Genomic DNA, 24472 nt, shown 5'->3' on the forward strand with positions numbered 1-24472 from the left:
GCTGACTGTGATCTCAAATGAAACAGTTCAGGCAAAAGTTAGGGATATAAAGCGAAAAAGAGAAGTCAATATAAACTCCTTGAACAACAATAAATGTTGTGACTATCAAATGGAAGAAATGGCTGCCATCTCAAAGATTCCCTTGGTCTTTAAACCATTATCATTATCATAGGTGCAATTCCAAAGCCTCTTGGAACCCGAATGCATAATTTGAATTAACTGAACGTAGGATTGGAGATCATCACGAAGAATGGGGTGGGTACAAATATATTTTGAGCCTATATCCTTTGTTTCTATAACCGTGAACCAAGCCACGTTACAACCCTCAAAAGACCTAACTGAAGCAAGGTTTCTTTTGAAAGCATACTACAACAAGGTTGCGTTAACCTGACTCCTAAAGATTTTTGCAAATTGTTTGTTTTACCATACCTTTTGCTTTATCCATCACTTTGATTGTCTTGACAATTGTGTTTGGACTTTTGATTCATTACATCAATAACATCATTCCAATAATGATCTTGATTTCAAATTACGCTTTGAACATTGCATTAAAATTACCATTTTTGAATGAACATTTCATTTGCAAGTACTTATCTTTCAAGGAAGTTCAAACAACCAAGAGACTTGATCAGTGATCCTATCAGGGGCACGACACTTCAAGGACCTCGTGTTCAAGACTTATACTAGGGCATGTGTTCCTGACATTCATTTCAAGAACTGAAGCAAGGATCATTTAGCAAGCAGTCAATCAGGGGCATTCTTCTTCAGCGATCCCCAATCATTTTATCAGTCCTTCTTAAAAGGATCATCGGCGTGGCAAAACCATGTTGGCAAAGTTCTCGTGTTGAGGAATCAGAGTTCCAATCCTCCCTCACAAAAAAAAAAGTCTACCTCATTTATCATGATCAATTACATCACATTAATCATTCACATCTCATGCATAGAAAAATTCAATATCATGCATCGAAACAAAATGCATACTCATCTGCATTCTTTCAATGCCACATTGTTATCAACACTTTATCTGGTTATCAAAGCCCAACTTACTTGGCATCTACCAAAACAATGTTTGTCTCTTCATCCAAAGCTACTGTTGGATTTGTATTTGTCTCTTTTCTTCCAATGCTACTATTGGATGTCTTCTTGTTTCTCCCTGTCCAATGCTACTATTGGATGTCTTTTGTTCCTCTTCCTCCAAGGCTACTATTGGATTTGTATTTGTTTCTCTCTGTCTAAAGCTACTGTTGGACATGGTGTTTCTCACCTTTTATCCAAAGCTACTGTTGGATACCACAATCCTTAGTAAAGTGTTATTCAAAGCTACTGTTGAATGATCTTTACATCTCTGAGCTGAAATACAATTCTTTTCTCATCCAAAGCCACTATTGGATGTTCTTGAGTTTGTTTTCTCATCCAATGCTCCTATTGGATGTTCGCTCATATTTTCCAAAATTGGTATCCATGTCATCTATTGCTCCTCAGGATGACTCTGATATATTTTCTGGTTCAGGTTTCCTTTTTGCATTCAAAGCCACTGTTGAATCTCTTTGGTTTCCGTATTATCCAAAGCTACTGTTGGATTGTCCCCGATATTTTTCAGAGTTTGGATTCCATTCGTTCAAAGCTACTGTTGGACGCCTCTGTTATATCTCTGAGTTTGAAGGTTTCCTCTTGCATTCAAAGCCACTGTTGAGTCTTGTTGGTTTCCTTCCATCCGAAGCTACTGTCGGATGTCTCCGGTGTTTCCCCAGAGTTTGGATTATTTTCATATTCATTCAAAGCCACTCTTGAAGGTATTTGATATTTGATGTCGTCTAAAGCCACTCTTAGACGCTCCTTCCCGATTTTTGTTTCAGATTCATTCAAAGCCACTATTGGATGTCTCTGATGACTTCCGCCGTCTAAAGCTACTCTTAGACATTCCTTATCTTTTCTTACCCAGAGTTTTATCCCTCATTTCCAAAGTTTTTCCATCAACAGTTTGTCTCTCGTGGTGCCGCATTCCCCACAGAGAATCGAGTCTGTCTCATATCATATTGCATTTCAACATAACAAAATCCATGCATTGCATTTCATTTGCGTAAGGACAAAAATTCGGGTCTTTTGTATTTAATTACCTTTCGCCATTGATACCACAAAGACTTAAGTCTTCCATGTTATCTGGCTCAAGATAATTAAATAGGGGCATCTGTCGCACCCCAATTTTTGACCTACCAATTTCATTTGTTCTTGATCATGTCGCATTTATACATCTTTTAATTCAATCGTCACATTTTCGCATATCTTGAAAAATCGACCTTTTAGTAAGGTCAACAAAAAAAATATAGATTTCATTCGCATGTTTTAACTTTTGGTTTAACTTCATTTATAAAAAATATATAAAAAAAAGTCTTTTAATTTTTTTAGTTTTTAGGTCTTTAATTTAATTTTGTTAATTTATTTTTACTATTTAGATTTAGTATTTTGTCTATGTTATTTTTAGTTTTATAGGAATGTATATAAAAAATTTAGTCAAGTTTTTATTTTTTGTTCCATTTAAATTTAGATATTTTGCATTATTTTCAAAGCAAAAAAAAACAAAAAAAACAATAAATATATCAAATATGTTTTAGTCATTAGTTTTATTTTCTTTATTATTATTATTATTATTATTATTATTATTATTATTATTATTATTTTCTTCTAGTTAATTTCTTTTTGGTATTGAGATTTCTTTTTATTGTCATCATTTTTATTATTATTAGTTTAGATTTATTTATCATTTAATCAAAAATGTATAACAAAATGGGCTTGTTAAGTGTTAGGCCCAATTCATTTTATGTTTTTTTAATCCAATTTACAAAATTCAAACAAAAAAGAGAACAACAAATTTTGCAGCATTTTTGTCCTCATCTTTCACCTCCCACGCCACGCCTCTTCACCATCCCTTATGTCCAAAATTCTGCTATCACTACACTGCAGCCTGCTCTTATCCAAACTTTGCACCAAAAGGACCGTGACAAAACCTGTGATCATAAAACATAAAAAAAAGTTACTACAAATGTTCAAAATATCACCAACATTTTCCCCCCAATTTTCATCTCAGCTCACATTAAAACCCTAATCTTTTCACTATAAAAAGGGGACATTCGTTAACAGCAGGGGGGAGGAGAAAAAACTTAGAGGGGAGGAAGCAACGATTCACACGACAATCCTCTGCAAAATTTTCACTCCAATATCTTCCCAAAACCAAAACCATACCACCTAACAAATAACCATGAAATAACACTAACACTCAACACCATTGCTTCTAGTTTCTCACGACCACCTTCGGTAACTCACCACAACCGAGTTGTATCCTTCAGCCTCTCATACAACCTTAACCTTATCACTGCATAAACCTCTGAAACTCACAACTCAAATATCACTACTCACCAAAACCAATCGTTAACAGTCTCACCACTCTCTGTACACACAACACAGCGACACAGGAGAAGAAAATCGCACAACAACAGAACACACAAACTTTAATCGCAAATAAGAAGTAGAAGCAGATTGAAAGAGAAGAGATTGTGCAAAAGTACCTGGAGACTACCTCTGTTTGTTTCCTTTCTGATTCACTTTGCGTTTAACTTCCATTTGTCTTGATAACATGTAACTTCTTCAGAATCTTAATGAAAATCATTGGGGCTTTAGGGTTTTTGTGGGGATAAGAATAATCTTTGAGTAGCTTGTTTGATGTGTGTTTGCATTGTTGAGTGTTGAGATCGATAGGTTAGGGTGCTATTGTTGTTGTCGTTTCAGAAATCATCAAGAGAAGAGAGATTGAGAGATTTTCTCGAGTTTCTTCTTTGACGAAGAGAGAACGTGAGGGATGTGTTCGTTCGATTGTTTTGTTGTAGCCGTAGCATCGTGACCGAAAGAGAGTTTGTTCTGTTCATGAGCGTGAGAAAGGAAGCAAAACCGTGAATGAGAGTGGAGAGGGAGTGAAGCGTGCTTGGTTTTCACACAGAAAAACTGTGAGATGTTCTACTAGGGTTCATTTTGGGACAAACCGATTCGTTGCAGTTGTAACTTGGGTTCGGGTCATACCCAACCTGGATTCCGTTTACTAACCTCAAGCCCATTAGCCATTTCTTTTATTCTGCAGACCTTTGTTTTGGGCCTTACACCACCCGAGTTTCACACTCCCCTGGGCCCATCTTTGCTTTTTGTTTTTCTCTTAATATTTTCCTTGTTTTTTTAACAAGTTATAAAATTCAGTTTTTATATGTATAAAGAGAAAGTTTATTGTTTTCCTTGTTAATTTCTTTATAAAAATCAAAAAAAAAAAGTTTATTGTTTTATTTTAAATCTTTTTTATGCATCTTTAGGATTTAAAGAAAAAATATTTCAAATGATACAAAAATAGCTTTTAATAATCGAATCAAGTTTTGTTTTTAATGGATGAAGAAGGGTTTGTACGTACTTGTACAAGTTGTTCTAAAGCGTTTAGGCGATGGCCGTTAAGACTTTGTTTGAATGCTTAGGACTCCATTAAAGACTTCTCAAACTCGATTTAATTCACCTTTCTTTTTGTACAAAAACACTTTCTCTTAATCAAATCATTTTATCTATAATGGAAAGAAGAGTTTGTACGTACTTGTACAATTTGTTCTTTAAACATTTAGGCGATGGCCGTTAAGTCATTGTTCGAATGTTTAAACTCCATTAAAGACTTCATAAAAATCAATTTAACAAACACTCTTTCAAGTATCTTAAGCGATGGCCGTTAAGCTTTTGTTTAAATACTTGGATCCAATTAAATGTCTTTCAACTCTTCAAATCAATCTTTTTCATCACCTACGAGGGGGTTGTACGTACTTGTACAATTTTCTCTTTCAAGCATTTAGACGATGGCCGTTAAGCCTTTGTTTAGGTGTTTGATTTCTCTTAACAAACAACTTCAAATTTATTCACACCTACTAATCTTAAAACTCTTTTTCATAAACGAGACACTTATTCAATTTCAATACGAACATACTTTCACATGTGAAGATCTAACATCTTCCACTCGAATGCGACGATGGCCAAAATCATGTCTTATCTTGATTTAGTTATCCATTCTTGTAGTGATATCATATCCATGTGCGCGTAGTATTTCCATTTGAAAGCGATCGAGTACCTCTCGCTAAAATCAATCAACAAACTTTTCGTAGTTTTGGCCCGAACTACGATTGCTCTGACTTTCCCATTGCACTAGGGAATACGTAGGCACAAGATACGAATGTCTTGGCGAGCACAATAATAAAAAACCTTTTTTTTGTTTCTTCCTTCTTTCCAACCTAATAAATAACGCAAGTAGATATAAGCTAACAATAAATCACAAGAATAACTAAATGGGTCCCATCGAGTACGATGGAGGTGAGGGGTGCTAATACCTTCCCCTTGCTTAACCGACTCCCGAACCTAAATTTGGTTGCGATGACCATCTTATCCTTTCTCCTTTTATCTCGTGGGTTTTATCGATATTTTCCCTTTCCTTCTTGGAATAAATAAAGTTCGGTGGCGACTCTGTTGTACTTCGAACGCGCGAAAGCGCGTCGAGTCACATTTTTACCGCTACACGCGGCAATTAAACAAATTATTAAATCAGAGTAACATGTAGAGAGGTATCACAATTCAAAATAACAAAATACACGTCACATAAGTCATGCATCATTGGAACACCTGAAAATCATAACTCATTATCCAAACCATGTTCTACGCAGCGGAAAAATACATCAACAAGTCTACATTATTACTAAATGTATCAGACTTCAACCAAAACAGATAAATATAGAGTTACAATCAAAACTACAAACAAGCGTTCCCAGTGTTACAACTACCAGAGCATGACACCTGACGCTAACTAAAAACACTGACTCATGAGCTAATCCTCATCGAGTCGATCAGCCGTTATCCTCAATCTGAAAATGACAACATGTAAGGGTGAGTCTCGTCATAATTAACAAATGTTATAAGGTTATAAAGCAATAACACGTCACAGTTGCATCATTCACCCAATTGTTTCATAAACAGACAATCAAAACAAAACAAATAACAACCAACGCATCATCAGCATTTACAACACTGGAATACCTCCAATCATGTCATAAATCATGCATATGAATGAACTGACACTATGCATGTGGTACCAACGTCATCCAATGGGAATAACCCATGACCGATCTATCATCATCCAGATACGGCCCTGCCAGCACAGATTCCACACAATGGGAATCATGCCCTTCACTGATCCAACACATCCCTTATGGATATAGTATCAACAATGCACATGAATGAATGCAACATATATAACATACTTATATCATTATCATCATCATCCTCAATAATCATCATCATCATTCGAGTATGTTCATATATATTAACATCATTCAACCACAATTCTATCATCATCATGTCGAAAACATGCACATATTTGCTACAATCATCATCATCAAGAAATAGCAACATATATTATCATCATTCTAAAACCAGTCAAATCATCATCACATAGATCGTTTAATAAGGTTCATTTAGCCCAAAACGGCGCATCAAATGAACCAACGGTTAGAAAGTTATGCCTCTTTGAACTTTCTTAGAATATCACAAAACATCAACAACACGCGGCGCCATCACACATTCGCGGCGCGGAACGAATCGAAACAACGCCTTCGCGGCGCGGCCACATGTTCGCGGCGCGGAACGAATCGGAACAACGCCTTCGCGGCGCGGTCACCTGTTCGCGGCGCGTACTGAACGCAACAAAACTTCCTGACCTTCTGCCTTCAGGTTCGCGGCGCCTCCCCTCTGTACGCGGCGCGAACCGCGATTCTGAAAACCCCAATCTGCAGAAAGACAGCATTCCATGTATCCCAAAACACCCCAACGCATACCAGTGCGAACATGAAGAAATAGAATGCACAAACAACACAGATTACAACTCGTAATGCACCAATTATACATCAAATGAGACTATAACAACACATACATCATAGATTCAAACACAGGGGTCAATATCATACAATTGACACAATCTCTAAACCTATCATATGACTCAATTGATCCGAATTCTACATCTATTCAGCATTATCAACCCCTAACCCGATAATAGATGATAACCAAGACAAGTCCCCCCTTACCTTAGAAAATTCTGGATTCTTGGTCTCTCCCTCTACCGTTCTCCTTCACGTTCCTCGTTCTTCAGACTTCTTTCTTTCACGCCCTTTCTTGGTTCCCAAATCCAATGTTTATGAAATAATAAAATTAGAAAAAGGTTTTAGAGAATCACCCCCCCCCCTTCTTCCTCTATTTCCACATATGGCCCAAAAGCCAAAAACTTCATTTATTCATTATTTCCACAATTTCTTTAATAATTCTAATTATTAATTCAATAATAAAATTAAATTAATATTAAAATTATACGGGCGTCACAGGATAGGCATACATGCATAATTCTCATTTATTTTGAGAATCTCATTACATGACACATGCATCATGACATTGCATAAGACTAATGCTGCCTCTTCAGGTCACTTCATATTCAAAAGGATGTTATCATCCAATTACAGTGCAAATACGATCGTATCAACGATTCAATCTTAACAAATACAATTCCAATACCTCATTCCAAGTCTTTCTTCAAAGACAATCCAGAAGTAATCTAGGAATTCCTCACCTCTCCAGGTAGTCTTGTCCAAGACAATTATCAACCTTCCCAAGCAGTCTTGTCTAAGACGTATCCTAACCTTTCTAGGCAATCTTGTTTAAGATGTATCCTATCCTTTCCAAGTAGTCTTGTGTAAGACGTATCCTGACCTTTTATAGGTAGTTTTGTTTAAAACGTCCCATGTCCTTTATAGGAACCTTTCTAGGTAGTTTTGTTTAAAACGTTTCATGTCCTTTATAGGAACCTTTCTAGGTAGTTTTGTTTAAAACGTCTTATGTCCTTTATAGGAACCTTTCTAGGTAGTTTTGTTTAAAACGTCGTATGTCCTTTATAGGAACCTCTCTAGGTAGTTTTGTTTAAAACATCTTATGTCCTTTATAGGAATCTTTTTAGGTAGTTTTGTTTAAAACGTTTCATGTCCTTTATAGGAATCTGTTTAGGTGAGTTTTGTTTAAAACGTTTCATATCCTTCATAGGAATCTTTCTAGATGGTTTTGTTTAAAACATATCGTTCCCTTTATAGGAACCTTTCTATGTAGTTTTGTTTAAAACATATCATGCCCTTTATAGGAACCTTTCTAGGTAGTTTTGTTTAAAACATATCGCTCCCTTTATAGGAATCTTTCTAGATAGTTTTGTTTAAAACGTATTGTTCCCTTTATAGGAATCTTTCTAGATAGTTTTGTTTACAACATATCATTCCCTTTATAGGAGTCTTTCTAGATAGTTTTGTTTAAAACATATCGTTCCCTTTATAGGAATCTTTCTAGATAGTTTTGTTTAAAACATATCATTCCCTTTATAGGAATCTTTCTAGGTAGTTTTGTTTAAAACGTATCGTTCCCTTTATAGGAACCTCTCTAGGTAAGTCTTGTTTAAGATATCCCGTATCCTATCTAAGAGCCTTTCCAGGTGAATCTTGCGTAAGACGTATCACACCATTTCCAAAAACTGTTCTAGGTTAGTCTTGTTTAGGACATATCATTCCTTTCTAGGTAATCTTCTTAAAGACATGTATCCAATCCCTTCTTATCCTCTCCAGGAGCCTCTATAGGTCAGTCTTGTTTGAGACATATCCAAGTTAACCTTATAGTCTTATTTAAGGCGTATCGTATCATTCCCGAGAACCTTTCTAGGTTAGTCTTTTTTAAGACGTACCATAACCTGTCTAGGTAGTCCTGTTTAAGGCGTTTCATATCTTTTTAGGAGCCTTTCTAGGTGAGTCTAATTTAAGACATATCATGCCTTTCTAGGTAGCCTTCTTAAAATGTTTATCCAAACTTTTCTGAGACACACCCGGTTCTTTTAAAGAACTCCTCAGTTAGTCTTCTCCAAGACATTCTTCCCAAGCATTGTTCAAAGCCTAAGCTTCTTCGCATCAACCTTCGATACACCCTATTCAGGAACCTCTTCAGGTAGTCTTATGTAAGACATTACTCCGTATCTTCTCAGATACAATCAAATGATCCAGGTATGAAAAGAATATGCTTTAGATGAATATCCTGCCAGGTAAATGGGTGGCATCTATAAGCCCATCTCCCGCGGAACTCCTTCCCTACGCAAGCAAATTTTAGGGCATTTCAGTGTCCAATCATCTTCTACCTCTTCAGGTTCAAGAAGATTGAACAGGGGCAGCTGTCATACCCCAAAATTTGCCCTCCATATTCCATTTACAATGATTCAAAGTTCAAGGTTCAGTTTCAAAGATTACTCACTCAAAAGTCCAGATAATCCAGAGGTCAACTACAATCGAAGCATGATTCAAACCTATGATCATTGGTCAAACATCAAGTATAGAGGTGCATAACCATAATTTGATCAAAGATTGATCATGATTCCATTAATAGAAACTCAGAGATGAACAAATACAAAAAGGTTCAAATTAGGGTTTCTTAGGAGAAAGTCAACCCAACTTTGACTGGGCATAACTTTCACATGGAACATCAAAAATGCCCCACTCAAAGCCTATTTTGAAGGAAATTGGATTCCCTACAACTTTGTCTCTCACAAGCCAGGGCTAGAAATGATTCATTTGAGAGATACAGTGCAAAAGATTACAGGTCATTTTCAAGCATCCTTCAAAAGCAGTTTTTTGTCAAAGAGGATATGATCAAGATAAAAGCTCCAAATGAAAAATATGTTCCAAAGTGGCTTGTATAGGACACTTTGAGGTTCCCAAAAAGTATTAGAATTCCCTCATAGCTTAAATATTGAGTGAGATATGCTTGATCAAAGTTGGGTGATTTTTGGAGGCAAAATGTGAAATAAGAAGGTTCAAATTGGAAAATTTTGCAAATAGGCCTATAGTATTTTGATGGAATCTTGGTCCACAAGCCATTGGTATCACCCAAATCATGTGCCACGAATTTTAGATATTTTCTTGATTTTATATGTTTTTTAATGATTTAAAAATAACTTAATTACAAGAAAATCAAATCTTATATGGGAGGATCCATATTGGCCTATTCCAATCTACATTTATTGTATATTATCAACAAAAATTCGTGCTAGCAAGATTGGGAAAGAATAGATCAATTTTGGCCAAAATAGCAAGCTTCCATAAAAGAAGAAAATCAAATTTTCTCAAATTGGCAAGGATGGATTCAAAGGGCCTTGGGCTGCAATCTTTAACCTAATTCACTCTTCTATAAGTAGTGAAGAGATATCATAGGATTAGGGGACGAATTTCTGCAGAGAAAACCATCATCAAGAACACAAAAAATCACCAAAAAAAACTTCAATTCGGTTTTGGAGATTAAGGAAGAGTTAAAGGTTTCTAAGGTTTGTTACACGTTCCTTGGAGTATTCTGAAGCTATTGGGATACTCACGCGTCATCAGCAGCCCCAGAATACTCTCCCATAAGCCAAAGTAAGTTACCTTGAACTTTGAATCGGTTTGCATGATACACGCATAATTATGATGTTTTGATCACATATTTGGCTTTGTCTAATTGTCTGGAACGTTCATGGTGTGTTAATTTGGTTTCTGTGCATTATGATGGGATCGGCCATGGGAGGCCGAGTCAAGCTCTAGGGTTTGCAAATTAGGGGCTTTCGTTAGCGGTAGAATCAGGATAAAACGAGGGCTGGGTTGGATTCATATAAGGTAGACAAGAAATCTGGACAGGTCGCGAAGAGTTTATGGACAAGCATGAGCTAATCGCTATTCTCTCAGGGGGTTTTGCTATGAACGGTTTCGTAGTAGAATCGTAGCTATATTTGCAGGTTTCTTGCAGGTTTGGGGTGGAAGATGATGGCGTGTCAACGCCTGGTTGGTTAATTTTAAATCTCGCGCGCGATGCATTATGTCTGTTGGTTTTATTATTTCTTTGATGCAAGGTGTCCAGTTAACACGTCAATAACGCAGCTGGGTTGGCTAGCGCGTTTGTTAGTCACTCAAGGGTCCAGGGTTCGATCCCTGGCCCTTTCTACCTTTTTTCATAAAATATACAACCTTGGCCTGCACACCTACCATGTACCCTTCAAAATCTGAACCATTCAACCTCCATCCATCTAGATCACACGCCCCTGGTTTAGTGTCTATATCATGAACCCTCAAACCAACCTTATCAAATCCTAATCCTAATAAACTAAAATAATTTTAATTAATTATTTGTTTTAATTAATCTCTTTTAATATATTTATTTATGTATTAATAATTATTTTTATAAATAAAATTAATACATGATAATAGTATTAAAATGCCAATTTGTTGTTCGTTCCGATTAAATCGATTAATCGCTATGGTCAACAATAATTTTAATTAAAATGCAATTCAATTATATTCGATTAAATGGTTGCAACTATCTTATTAGTTGTGATGATTAATCCTTTTTTCTAACGTCAAATTTGTTATTCTTTTTAATCGAATCAATCGATTGCGAGGGGTAACAATGCAAATCAATTCATAATTATTAAAAAATACCATAATTCGTTATCAGTAATAATCAAATCAATTGATTAAAATTGGTAACGATACAACTTCAAATCTGTTAACTATGGCGATTGAATCTATTGATTGTTGCGGTTAATAGTGCTAAATCAAATCAGGGTTGTACGCCCAAATCCTAAAACACTCAAAAACACTAAACCACGATACTACGGTGTTTCAACACTGCGATGTTCACAACTACGATAAGGTAACTCAAAATACCTTCGAACATTCGCATTTCAAAAACAATTTCAAAACAAATTCAAACCACATTCAATTCAATTCTAAGGCGTACAATCCTGTGCCCCAAACTACGTTGACTCTGATTCTCCCTAAGGAGATACGTAGGCACTTGGCAACAAGGCGAGTCCCCTTCCCTCTAAATCTCATTTTTTCCCGATTCATTCTCCTTAATTATTTAACCCTCGAAAGCATAAACCTTACCTTAATACTCTTAGCCATAAAACTGTTGACCTTAGATTCAAAGTCATAGGAAAGGGTTGAGGGTGTCTAACACCTTCCCTCGACCTGAATATAGTATCTCACCCTGATCTCTTAACTGCGTAGGTTTCCTATTCGCCTTGGTAGAATAGGTGGCGACTCTCTAAGTTATAATTTTTAGGCAGGTTGCTACAGTATCGACTTGCCAAATCGGCCCAAAATGGCTCTTAGTGGACCAAACTATTCATTCCTACAAAATTCTAGATTGAGGGGCTTGTATATATTTGAAGTGTTTAGGACGATTAGGCAAACCGGCATAAGACAGAGGAGGCGGATTTAGAACAAGCGGACAGGAATTAGGATTTACTTTTAGAATCATCAAGTAGGCAGACGACCCTTCAAGTCGGCCAGCTTATGATCTCCATCTCGGTGGGAATACATTCCCCAACTCTGCAGACACTTTCTAGATAAGGTCGGAATCGTCCACCTTAGTCGGCCGAGAAGGTTACCAATATACGAAGGGTCTTCGTCGTTACAAGGGTTACAACCTTTTAATGGTTGGCGGCGGAGGTTACTATTATCACTCATTATGGAGGGAATCCAAGGTTTCTCCATTAATGCGGGTGGTTATTGCTTCAGCAACTATAAATAGGGCTCCCGACTGAGGGTAAATAAGGTATTCATACTCTTGAGCCTGTATCCATTATACTGCTCAAATCCCTAAAATTAAACACTTACAATTTTTTTGTGTGACATCACTGAAATCTTCTTCCGAAAGATAATCAAAAGTGTTTTGCAGGAACAATACTCTTATTAGTACTCCAATTTAATTGTGTTCTAAATTTGCCTTATAACTCCCTCCAAAGAATCACCTTAATACTATGATTAAACTTATTTTCTCTTGAATCAAAATTATATTTAACCTATTAATGTTGCAAGTCGATTAAATTTTTTTCTATATAAACTATTTGTGAGTCTTTGATGCAGGTGAGATTCTTTTCTAATATTTTTTCTGATATGTCCAACAGCTATATCAAATGTGTTAGGAAGTTTATCATTTGACATAGGAAGTTTATCATTTGACATAGAGTAGTAACCATCCCAAGTAGTATCCCTCCTTCCAAAGAGTTCCCCATAAATATTGATGCAAAAGCTGCCATTGCCATTAACACATAGAGCATCAAGTGATGCAGAAACCTGATACACATACATTATTATGGAAATAATTTTCACGAGCGAATAAGCTAGTAGTTGTACTATGCAAATTCATGTTGGATTATTATCGTGACAATATAGAACACCAGTCAGATTTTGAATAACTACCTAAGACTAATAATTGCATTTCATTTTTATTTGATTATTTTAAAGCTAATTTAAATTTAAAATTAAATTTTCCTAAGTGCTCAACTAAAGTTCAAATACCAACAAATTTTTCTTTCATTTTATTGACTTTATGTCTTATCTTTCACCGAATTTTTCCATTAATGTCTCCCGCTAAATTTGTTTTCCCTATTCTAAATTACTATATCAAATATGTCTGATCCCTCACAATCTCAATTAGTAAAAAGTAGTATATGATTTGGCAGCTTTATATTTTTCTAAATTGAAGAAACGTTCTTCATAATAATTCCATGTGACATGTTTTTTTTTTCTTTCAATAATAAATTGTGGCAAAATGCACCATTCAAAAAAAAAATTATTGTGGCAAAATGCTCCACTTATAAATAAACCTATGTAGAATGATAATTGAGGAATCAAAACCAATGGGGTCTCAAAGTGAAGACCATCTTGCAAAAATGCTTCAAGCTCAAACCAAAGTGTTCAATCACATTTTCAGTTTCATAAACTCAATGTCCCTTAAATGTGCAATTGAATTGTCTATACCAGATATCATACAAAACTATGGTCAACCTATCCCACTTTCACAACTCATTGCTAAATTACCAATTCACCCTTCCAAAACCGGTGACATACATCGTTTGATGCGAATTTTAACACATTCTGGTTTCTTCAACGCCATTGAAAATAATGACGTTGAAGAAGTAATGTATGAGCTTAATGATGCATCTAGATTATTGCTTAAGGATCATCCCTATAGTATGACATCGTTGTTACATCTTATACTTGGTCCAATTTTGAGTAAACCATGGCATCAACTTTCTAGTTGGTACAAAAATGATGACCTTTCACCTTTTCACACTGAAAATAATGGAGTGGCGTTTTGGGATTATGCTGGTCATGACCCTAAACTTAATGAGTTGTTTAATGAAGCTATGGCTTGTGAAACTAGAATGGCTTGTAGTGTTGTGATGGGGAAGTTTAGAGAGGTGTTTGAAAAGATGGAATCATTGGTTGATGTTGGTGGAGGTGTAGGGACTATGTCTAAGGCTATTGCTAAGGCATTCCCGAATATGGATTGTGTAGTGTTTGATCTTCCACATGTTGTTGGTGGATTGCAAGGGAGTGAGAACTTGAAATATGTTGGAGGGGACATGTTTGAGGCTATTCCTCCTACTCATTCAATTTTACTCAAGGTAAAATATCCATACTTGTCACTACAATAATCACAGAGTCTAAGTATTGTTATCACCTAGTAGAATTCAAACGTGAGATCTTGAGAGACGTACATTCTCAGAACACAAGTCTTCACCAGCAAGCAAACATTAAGAGGATAATAGGCCTGTTTATTTTTAGTTTATGAATGTTGTTAACAATTTAACTTTATTTTAGTATTTGATTACATGCAGGGTGTATTACATGATTGGAACGATGAGGAATGTCTGAAAATACTAAAGAAATGCAAGGAAGCAATAATGAGCAATGGGAAAGTGATAATCATAGATGCAGTGATAGGGAATGAGAAGGAAGAAAATGAAACAATTGAAGCACAATTGTTTTATGATTTGGAGATGATGGTGTTGGTTAATGGAAAAGAGAGAAATGAGGAAGAATGGTCTAAGTTGTTTTTTTCTGCTGGTTTTAGTAACTACAAGATAACTCATGGTCTTGGTTTTAAGTCTCTCATTGAGCTTTTCCCATAGTACTTGTAACTTAAACTTCTTGTGTACAATTGTGTGTTTGTTCTGTCCTTTTTTTTGCAGTGTGTATGTTGTGTATGTTGCAATAATGGAAATAAAAAGGAGCACAGCTTGGGTTTCTTTATTCCTTTCTTCTTTTGATAGATTTTTAAGTCCCATTTTCTATCCGTTAAGAAGGTATAGTTATAATACTATAAATGGATCTTTTGGTTTCTTTCTCGAAGTCACCAAGTGATTCATCCATTTGTAGCTTCAAATTCATCTTACATGTCACTTTAGGTTGAGGTTAATAAAACTTATTGTGGAAACATTTTTTGGTGTATGTTCTGCTTTGTATAGAGTTTGGTGGGAGAGAAAAATTCCACATAAACATTGTTACTATTAAAAATAACGAGAATTTGTGTGGTTTTTTATTTCATTTTTGTTTCCTTCACCATATTGTAGAATTATCGTCTTATATATTACATAGTTGATTTTCCATCTTCCCAAAAAAAGGGAGAAAAATCAAGAACTTTATTGTCTTTGGGAAAATGCATTAATTTATGCACCCACTCAAAATAATGCTTCAAGTATACATAGGTATATCCATGGGTTTTAGTTGCATCCTAAAGTACCTTTTGGTTGTATCACCTATTAGCTTGGGATCCAAATCCAACTGCAGTTAGCTAGCTGTGTAGCTACTGCACGCACGCTGTGTGACCTTTTTGTTGGGGAGACCGAGGAAGGAGGGAACAACAAAACAAATTCTCCTGGTCAACAAAAAAGGGAGACCCTTACGACCAACAAATAACTTTTTAATACCTTTTTTGGTCTCGTATGTTAAGTTCGAAGTTCATAACTCTTCAGATGTATTATGTTAGTTTTTTTCGTCTGATTAACAACGAATTTAGCGTTCAATTTTTTTTATTTTTCGGTCACTAATTAGACAAAAAGGACTATAATAATAGATTATGAAGAGTTAAGAGATCAATATGAACTTATTTAAGTTATGGGCCAAAATAAATTCGAAGTTAACATACCAAACTAAAAAGGATATTAAACCATAAATAATATTATAAAAGTTATTACAACACATAGATTGTCTTCAAACATTCCACGGCCCCCAATACACCGACACTCTTCAAAAAAAATATCTAACTACATTTCGTAACCCTCTAACACATGAGTGCTCCCCCCTTTTCAAAATAAATGGCGTTTTAACAAATAAAATATGTTTTAAAATGAATGTCATTCTTACTTTTCAAAATAAATATGTTTTAAAATGAATGTCATTTTTATTTTTCAAAATAGAAATTATTGTTATTTTTTCAACTCTATTCTTTAATTATTATTTTGTACATTAATTCCAAAAAAAAAAGTGTTTAATAAAAATATAATATCTCATTACAATATTATTAAATTATTTAATTTGTGGGCAAAAATATTAAACTTATAACACTCATTTTATAGAGGAAATATAAGCTAAAAGAAAAATCAAATCAAACTTAAAGTATAAGCTAAAAGAAAAATGAGTATTGTTTTAGAAGAAAATTTTTGTTTTAAGATGAGTGTCAATCTTACTTTTCAATGTAAAAGTGATGGTTATTTTTACAATTATGTCCTTTAATTATTACTATATACATAACTTTCAATACATTAATAAGATTAATTTGGTAAAAATACAATATTTTTTTATAATATTATTACATTTTTTTAATATATGTACAAAAAATCTTAAACGACGTTTATTTTGAAACGAATGGTATATATTCAAACACTAAAATAGAAGTGTGTGGTGTGTCTATTTTTACAGATTACTTTTGAATTCAATTGACCAAGGTTGTCAGAATCGAGTTTTTACTTTAACTCGTTTTACCTAGGTAAAATCGAAACGTAAAATCGAAACGTAAAATCATAGAGTTTACCTCATATTAAAATTATATTAAATTTATATATACGACATATATATACTAATATAATATTCTAAATGCATTAATTATTTAAAATGTTAACTTAATTATAAAACAAAAATATACTATATTATCATATTAAAGTGTAATATTCACAAACATGTATCAAACTACATAAATTGTCCACCAAATCATAAAATGTAACATCCAAAAGATTATAAAAAAAACAATAGTTCCATAAGTTTTTCAAGTTCAAAAAAACAAATATTTTCATCTTCGTCTTCAACTTAATCAAAAGTTCAATTCTTCTACAATATCATCTTCATTAATTAGAACATTCATATTCGACTTGATTAAATTCATCTCCAAATGTTAAAAATTATTTAGTGTTATGACCAAGATATGAATATGAATGTGAATAAAATTAAAAATCCATAAAGAAAATTTATGGGCCAAAATATAACATGTGATTTTTAAGTTTGACAAAAAAAAGAAGGTAAAATCAGGTCAAAGAGTAAAATCCAACGATTTTACATGATTTTACACGATTTCACCGATTTTAGAAAGATTTAAATCACGTAAAATCGTTCCAGAATACGATTTTACATAAAAAAGTTTTTACCTGCGATTTAACACGAAATGCTGACCTAGAAACGTGAAATCTATAGAGTTTAGGTTTTAAATCGAAATTTTAACAACCTTGCAATTGACAAATCCTGTGAGATTTTTTAATGTACGTGACCAATTGCAATTGTCTTCCACGTCATTTGCATTTCATGGTGGGTTTGGTTACTCATGATATGGCTGGAGTGGTTGTAATGGAAAATCTATGGATGGGACATTCTTTTTTCGAAAAAATCTGGATGGGACACATTGCTTAGATTATGCAGCAGAGAATATAATTTTGAAAGAGGAATACATTTAACATGTGATTTAATTTAAAGAAAAGTTAGTTAGAATATATCAAAGAAAATTGACTTAAACTTAATTGATAAAAAGTTGGTTCATTTGAAAGTTTTTTAATTTAACTTTTGTTATTGATGTGATGTCTTTAATAGGTAATCTGAAAATAGTTGTGTTGACGTTCTTTGAATTTTGATCTTTGTTTCTAATTTAATGAACTTTAAAATTTAAGTTATCTAAATTTTTATTAACCAAAAAATTGTAGTCAATATTCACGTGATACTTTTATTTTTATTTATGATTTTTTAGCATTCAAAGACTTTTTATAAATGTCTGTATTCAATACATTGAAAATCAAAATATTGACTTTTATAAAAAAATATTTTCTTTATTTAATATGCTTAAAGAGTATCCTAAAGATATTTGCTAACAAGACCCATAAAATAAAGCATTTTGCACATAAATAAAAAATTGCAAAATTTTAGATTAAAAAGATAATTGACTTAAAACTCAAAATCTCAATATTTCAAACTAATAAAACATTATGCATAATTGTATACACTGATACAGAAAGGCACACTTCAGATTTAGTTTTTTTTTAACTTCTTAATATTTTAAAAAACTAGGCCTCCAGTTCATGTTTTGTAAATTTTTAAAGTTTAAAAAAAAAATAGGCAACCACTGAAACATAAATTTGCCTTAATAATCCATTGATTCAATTATGCAAGATCAAAAGTGTCAACATACAACAATAGGAGCCTGTATATTACTCCGTAATAAACTTAGTACTAATGAAACAGAGAAATGACATGTGAAGTGAACACTCAAAAATTATGAAAATTATAACACCAAAAGGAGTCCTTTATTATTTTATTGTTCGGTGTATTTGAAAACTTCAAAATATATGAAATCAAATAATAGATGACAGAGACATTTAGTATACGTTGTGGATGGAATACGATGTCTAAATCTGAGTTTTCAAATATCATAAATCTAAGTAAAGAACAGTAGAAAAATATTATAATGTTTCTTAACTCCAGAAGATCCAAGGAATACAAAATTTGAACAATCAAAATCTTCAAACTAAGTATGATTGAGATGATCTCCCTCAACCAAACCAAACATTGCATCTTCAGACACCGCCCTTCTTCCAAACAAAAGGAAAAAAACATGAAAAATAAACTGTATGTAATTTGAAATGGTTTGAGTTTTTTTCTTTCAGATACAAATAATTTAAAGAAATGACAATCAAAATTTGGTTTCTCATATAGCAGCCTATCACTAACTAATCCAAAATGCAACTACAGTACTGCTCTTTGCCTTTCACCAGCATCGTCGCGTTCCACCTGAAAACAATGAAAATCAAGATTATATGGGTTTAGAACCAAACAAATTTAGGTATCTCATACATCTCTAAACTTCATAACCATCAAACAAAGAAGAAAACTCTAATACGAACTCATTTATGTTTACCATACAGAACTCAAGCAGTCACTTTAGTATAACTTTTTTTTTGAAGTTAACCCTAAATTTAAAGTTGGAATTGATCGCAGCCTCTTATTTTTCTAATTTATTTCAAACACGAGAATACTAACCATAATGTTACAACAGTGTGTGCTTGGAATAATTATTTGTTACAACTTTTAGCATGTAACTTTGGTAAGCCAAACACAGAATCAAAATTAGGTAATACATCAAGAAAGAAAAACAGAAGTCATGGGAGACTGGCTTTGTGGTCAACATACAAAAATGGAGGCATCTGCTTTATTTTCAAACTCAAACAAAATACTTCTGCACTCTACCAAAGAACCAAACATCCTTTATCTCGACAGTTCAAAGCAATGAAATCTCAGTTTAAAGCATCATATATATTTACAATCAGTAACAGGAAACTTCAAATTGCAACAAAATACTCCCTCCGTTTTTTATTATAAGTCGTTTTGAAAAAAAAATTGTATTTTAATATAAGTCGCTTTACAATTCCAATGAATAATTAATGTTATTTTTCCTATTATATCCTTAAATATTTATTATTCTCTTCTTTCAATTATATAAATTTATCTTCCACATGCCATTAATGAAGGATAATTTTGTAAAAACCTTCATAATTTCTCATTTTCATACAACAATTATTATTTTTCCTAATCTGTGTGAAAAGTCTAAAACGACTTATAATAATAAACGGAGGGAGTATTGACAATTGTATACACCAAAATTCCCACAGCAGTATAAGACAAATACACAATAGTATTCACAAGAATAGATAGACTTTTACACAAGGAAACAGTATTAAATTACCTCAACAAGGACCCTTGTTTTCTTTGATTTAGGATCACGGCCATCCTTTTCAAGTTTCTTTGAAGCTAAAGTCGATTTCCTTTTGGCTTTCCTTTCATCACGAGCTTTAGTTTCTTCATCTTCAGCACTTCCATCTGCAATAGTAGATGTCATCATGTTATTGCTTCTTAAATGTGTGTGTTTCATTTTATTCCAAAACTACAAACAAGGAGAGCGTTCTTCTCACGTGACATGGTCTCACCTCGAACATATATGTTTCATTTGGATTGAATGGATAAATATGATGGAAGAAAACAAAATGGATAGAAAGTAAATGAGAAAACGATAGATTGGATTGGATTGAAAAAAAATGAGAAAGTATAATCTTCTTTTTTGCTTGTTAGGTGGGATTGACAGTGAAAAAAAATGAAAGTGAATAACTGATGTAATATATCTTTCAACTGTAATAAATAAGAATCAAAAGTAAATAGATGGGTAAGAATGGAAGTTGCCAACTCAAAACAATGATGTTGATGACAGACCATAGAAAAAAGCCAAAAAAAACCGACATACAGGATGACATATGGCGCAACCATATCTGTGTGTGGAGCCATGGTGCCGCCGTCCTTCACAAATTATTCATATCGGTTTTCCAAAATCTCACTTATATCCACCATGGTCGATATTACAACACTGACTCAAAATTTGAGTTTTCTCTTCACTAAGGGAAAAAACATCAATGTGGGCCTCACATTATTTTTTCCCCTTCATATTTCTTCTCACCAACGCCACAAGAGAAAAAAACTGTACATTCCTCTCTAATTAGAAACTTTCCCTTATCCCATTTTCAACCATACCAAACAAAGTAAAGATGAAATAATCCATAGTATGGGTTACTATTTGTATGAATAACTAGAAAGAAACTACCAGAAGACTATTGAGTCGTGTTTGTAATACTAACATTTAAAGTACAAAGAATAGGAAGATCTGACTGCAGTATTTAGAACTGAAAAAGATGACACTAACTAGATTATAAAATATGCAGTAAATAAAATTTGCATCCAAGACTTTCTGCAGCTCAGAGAAAATGATTTCACGAGACACAGCTCAATGTAAACAATTAAACAATATCAGTGACACACTTAACTATCATACCATGCACATCTAATTCAGAATCTTTTGTATTTTGGTTTTGGTTAGGCAAAAGCAAATTCCTTGATGAGAGAAGCAATATTTCATGAAACATTCTCATAACCTATTTCACATATATTTTAGCATGAAAAAAAAAAAAATACTCCATGCACATTGTAAAGCTTCTAAGCTAAATGTTACCATTTTCATCATCGCTGCCATTGCCCTGTGTCTCATCAATTGCATAAGCACCAAAATCTTCTATGTCATCTTCCTCTTCAAGTTCGTCATAAGGACCTTCTACATATTCTATTTCTTCTTCCTATTCAATTTAAAAAAGAAAATAAAAAAACAAGGTCAACACATTACCAAGTTAAGTTACTAAAACTTTTGATTAGACAACACAGAATAGCAAAATGCATTTTTGATATAAAAGATGTACCATTTCATCCTCTTCTTCAGCAGGTTGACTTTTCTCCATTTCAATAATCTTGTTGTATTCTTCAAAAGGATAGTTGATAATATCATCTTGCTTGTAAAGTCCTTCTTTAAGGCGTGTCAATAGCTCTTTCTCAATAGACTGCGTAATATTCAAAAGCAACAATGAGGAAAGCAAAGATAACATACAGTTTTATGCACATAGGTAACATTGGGATTAACTATAACCTTTTCTAGCACAGCTGCTTTTTCGGCTTTCTCTTCTCTTCTAGCTTCTCTCTTAACCTCTTTCCTGGGCAGCGTGGTGATTTTCTCCCTGTAAAACAACAACAACCAACATGATCAATCAGACTGCTTTTATGGAGAAACTGATATGAACTTTCTTTGAAGACTACAGCCTAAAATATAGAAGATAAAGGAGACGAAGAATTGTGACATAAATGTAAATTTACAATAGTGTTGTTAGTTTAAAAAATAGATAATGCAAACAAAAATGATGAATTCCAAAAATGACAAGCAATTCTACATACACGAACCGCATAGAAGTAGATACACACGTATAGAAAAGGATCACATTCACAATACACCAAATGTGAGATCATAACAAAACAATGTGAAAGAAATCAAATAATATGCAATTTATTTAGAGCATCTGTTTCACACGCAACTTCAAGATTTGTAAGGCATTGCTTAACAAGACAAAATATAAGGCAAAAGAGAACTAAGTCACAAACCTTGTTTTCAAAGCAAGTTTCCTCATACGTATACGCATCTGGGTCATTTTGGTCAATCGTTGTTTTATCTTGTGTATAAGAATCTTGGGCCAAAACATCTGTCAGTGCAGGAAAAGTGCAGGAAAGGTGAGGTAAGCAACCAATCTCGGCAATTACTTACAAACAAAGCATCAAATATATAAACATTGCAAAGACTACATGTAATTCAGTACCAGATTTTTGTCTATGACTTCAAGTGCCTGCTCGTAATTCCTAGGAAGCTTAACTCTTTCCCACAAATCCTTCGGCATATGAGCTCTTTCAATAGTTTTCATGTAAAGGTAAAACACACCTACGGTACATATTACAATTGCATCATTACTCACATTCTTTACCATAAATTATGCAGTTTTTCTCATATTCCATAAGCATTTCATAACTATGAGTAAGTAAAAGTACCATTGTCTTCGCGAATGGTGGCATAGCGACTATTAGCTAAAGGACAGGAACTTCGGTTACAAATTCCAGTGATGCTGTAAGGGTTTCTACAAAAAATACCTGTTGTAATTCTACAAAACAAAACAAAAAGAGGCGTTAGACGATTGGAGTGGTGGCAAAAACAACGAAAAAGAAGAAAAGGAATGGATATGAATAGCGTGATTACTTTGCCATGAAACTGCAATGGTTGTGCCTGATAACTTGCCATATAACCTCGTCGTGCTGCATCTTTGGAATGAAATTTTTAGGGTTTTTTACTTTGGGGGTGAGATTTTAGGGTGAAAACGGAATGGAGTGGAGGGCGGTGCGGCTGAGGGTGTTAAGCGGCGAGTGCGACGGCCGACGAGGAGTATAAAGGAGAGAAACTGAGCTAGGTTTTGAAAACCTTGCTACTCTACACTATGTTGCGCTTCTCTCTTTTTTTTATCAGTAAAACGAGGTCGTTTCGTCAGGTTTTTTTAAATTAAAATAATAATTTACCTTATTTTATATTTTATAATAACAAAGTTGTAAAAAAAAAATCATTTTTTTTTAATTTCAACAAGTGACACCACGGCTCTGTCTAGTAAAATTAACTCATAGCTGATAGTTGATGACTAATAGTTAATAATCGATAGTTGATAACAGATTGATAGCTTATAACAGGTAGCCGGTAGTTGGTGACCGATAACTTATAACTAGTGACGGGTAGTTGATGAGTGCAAAAACGATTAAAAAATTAAGTTGTTTAATATAGAGTCATAGTTTTAATAGTGAGTGTAGATGATATTAAATGAGAAAAAATAAAAATAAATAAATTGGAAAAATAGTAATTGAGATTAAATGTAAAAGAACCGCGGAATTATGTCTAGTTTGGTTATAAAATTCAAATAAAAAGATAAATATCTAAATTTAATTGTAAAAAAAATAGACAAAGATAAATATATAAACTAATCAAAATTAAATATTTAAATGAAAGACATATTTTTAAAATAAAATAAAACATGTATATATTTTTCAATTTTAAAAAGAAAGACATCAATAATATATATTTTAATTATTCATATATAATATATATTTCAATTATTCATATATGTTAAAAATTATTGTATTTTAAATTGAAAATAATTTAAATAAAAATATTAGATACTTAAATAATTAAAACACAACACAGTTTTCTCGTGTTTGAGTTCATAAATTATTTTAAAAATATTTATTTTTTTTTTAATTGTACAAAAAATGTAATAACCCGTAGGGTTACATGAATTTTGGCATGGTTACTCGTGCGTTCACACGGTACTGCTGTGTTACTCGTCGTTCACACGGATTTTGACATGGTTATACATGGGTTGACACAGTACTAGTGTATTGCTCGTGTGTTCACATGGATTTTGGGCTGATTACCCGTGCGTTCATACGGTATTGGTGTATTACCTGTGTTCGCACGGATACTAGTGTCGTATACACGCTTTTGTTTTTAAAATTTAATAAAAGTGTAAATAAGAAAGAAAAAATAGTTTTACCAAAGAAGTTTATTATTTCTAAAAAAAGACATATTTTAAAAT

General features: G+C 33.4%; 2 protein-coding genes across 2 annotated transcripts; one reads left to right on the forward strand and one right to left on the reverse strand.

Annotated features, from left to right (window-relative positions):
* Positions 1–13755: 13755 nt before the first annotated feature.
* On the forward strand, positions 13756–15338 carry LOC131629468 (trans-resveratrol di-O-methyltransferase-like). Its single transcript, XM_058900255.1, has 2 exons — positions 13756–14575; positions 14789–15338. The coding sequence occupies exons 1-2, from the start codon at positions 13781–13783 to the stop codon at positions 15080–15082; spliced, it is 1089 nt and encodes a 362-aa protein (XP_058756238.1). The 5' UTR covers positions 13756–13780; the 3' UTR covers positions 15083–15338.
* A 3531-nt stretch (positions 15339–18869) lies between these two features.
* LOC131629469 (uncharacterized) lies at positions 18870–23337 on the reverse strand. The gene is made up of 9 exons (XM_058900256.1): positions 23095–23337; positions 22890–22999; positions 22664–22782; positions 22452–22549; positions 21946–22033; positions 21722–21859; positions 21481–21601; positions 20170–20303; positions 18870–19217 (listed from the first exon to the last, which is right to left on the reverse strand). Exons 1-9 carry the CDS (start codon positions 23154–23156, stop codon positions 19173–19175), a joined length of 915 nt encoding a protein of 304 aa, XP_058756239.1. The 5' UTR covers positions 23157–23337; the 3' UTR covers positions 18870–19172.
* Positions 23338–24472: the final 1135 nt, after the last annotated feature.

Source organism: Vicia villosa, unplaced genomic scaffold, assembly GCF_029867415.1.
Source record: "Vicia villosa cultivar HV-30 ecotype Madison, WI unplaced genomic scaffold, Vvil1.0 ctg.000567F_1_1, whole genome shotgun sequence".
In the NCBI taxonomy this organism is placed as follows: domain Eukaryota; kingdom Viridiplantae; phylum Streptophyta; class Magnoliopsida; order Fabales; family Fabaceae; genus Vicia; species Vicia villosa.

What these genes read in the sequence shown, in the direction of transcription:
- LOC131629469 (XM_058900256.1), bottom strand. Translation starts at nt 23,156, where the DNA reads ATGCAGCACGACGAGGTTATATGGCAAGTTATCAGGCACAACCATTGC. An exon ending in AAGTCATAGACAAAAATCTG is followed by an intron (nt 22,550 to 22,663) that starts GTACTGAATTAC and finishes CTGCACTGACAG; the next exon opens with ATGTTTTGGCCCAAGATTCT. An exon ending in CTGAAGAAGAGGATGAAATG is followed by an intron (nt 21,602 to 21,721) that starts GTACATCTTTTA and finishes TAAATTGAATAG; the next exon opens with GAAGAAGAAATAGAATATGT.
- LOC131629468 (XM_058900255.1), top strand. Translation starts at nt 13,781, where the DNA reads ATGATAATTGAGGAATCAAAACCAATGGGGTCTCAAAGTGAAGACCAT. An exon ending in CTCATTCAATTTTACTCAAG is followed by an intron (nt 14,576 to 14,788) that starts GTAAAATATCCA and finishes GATTACATGCAG; the next exon opens with GGTGTATTACATGATTGGAA.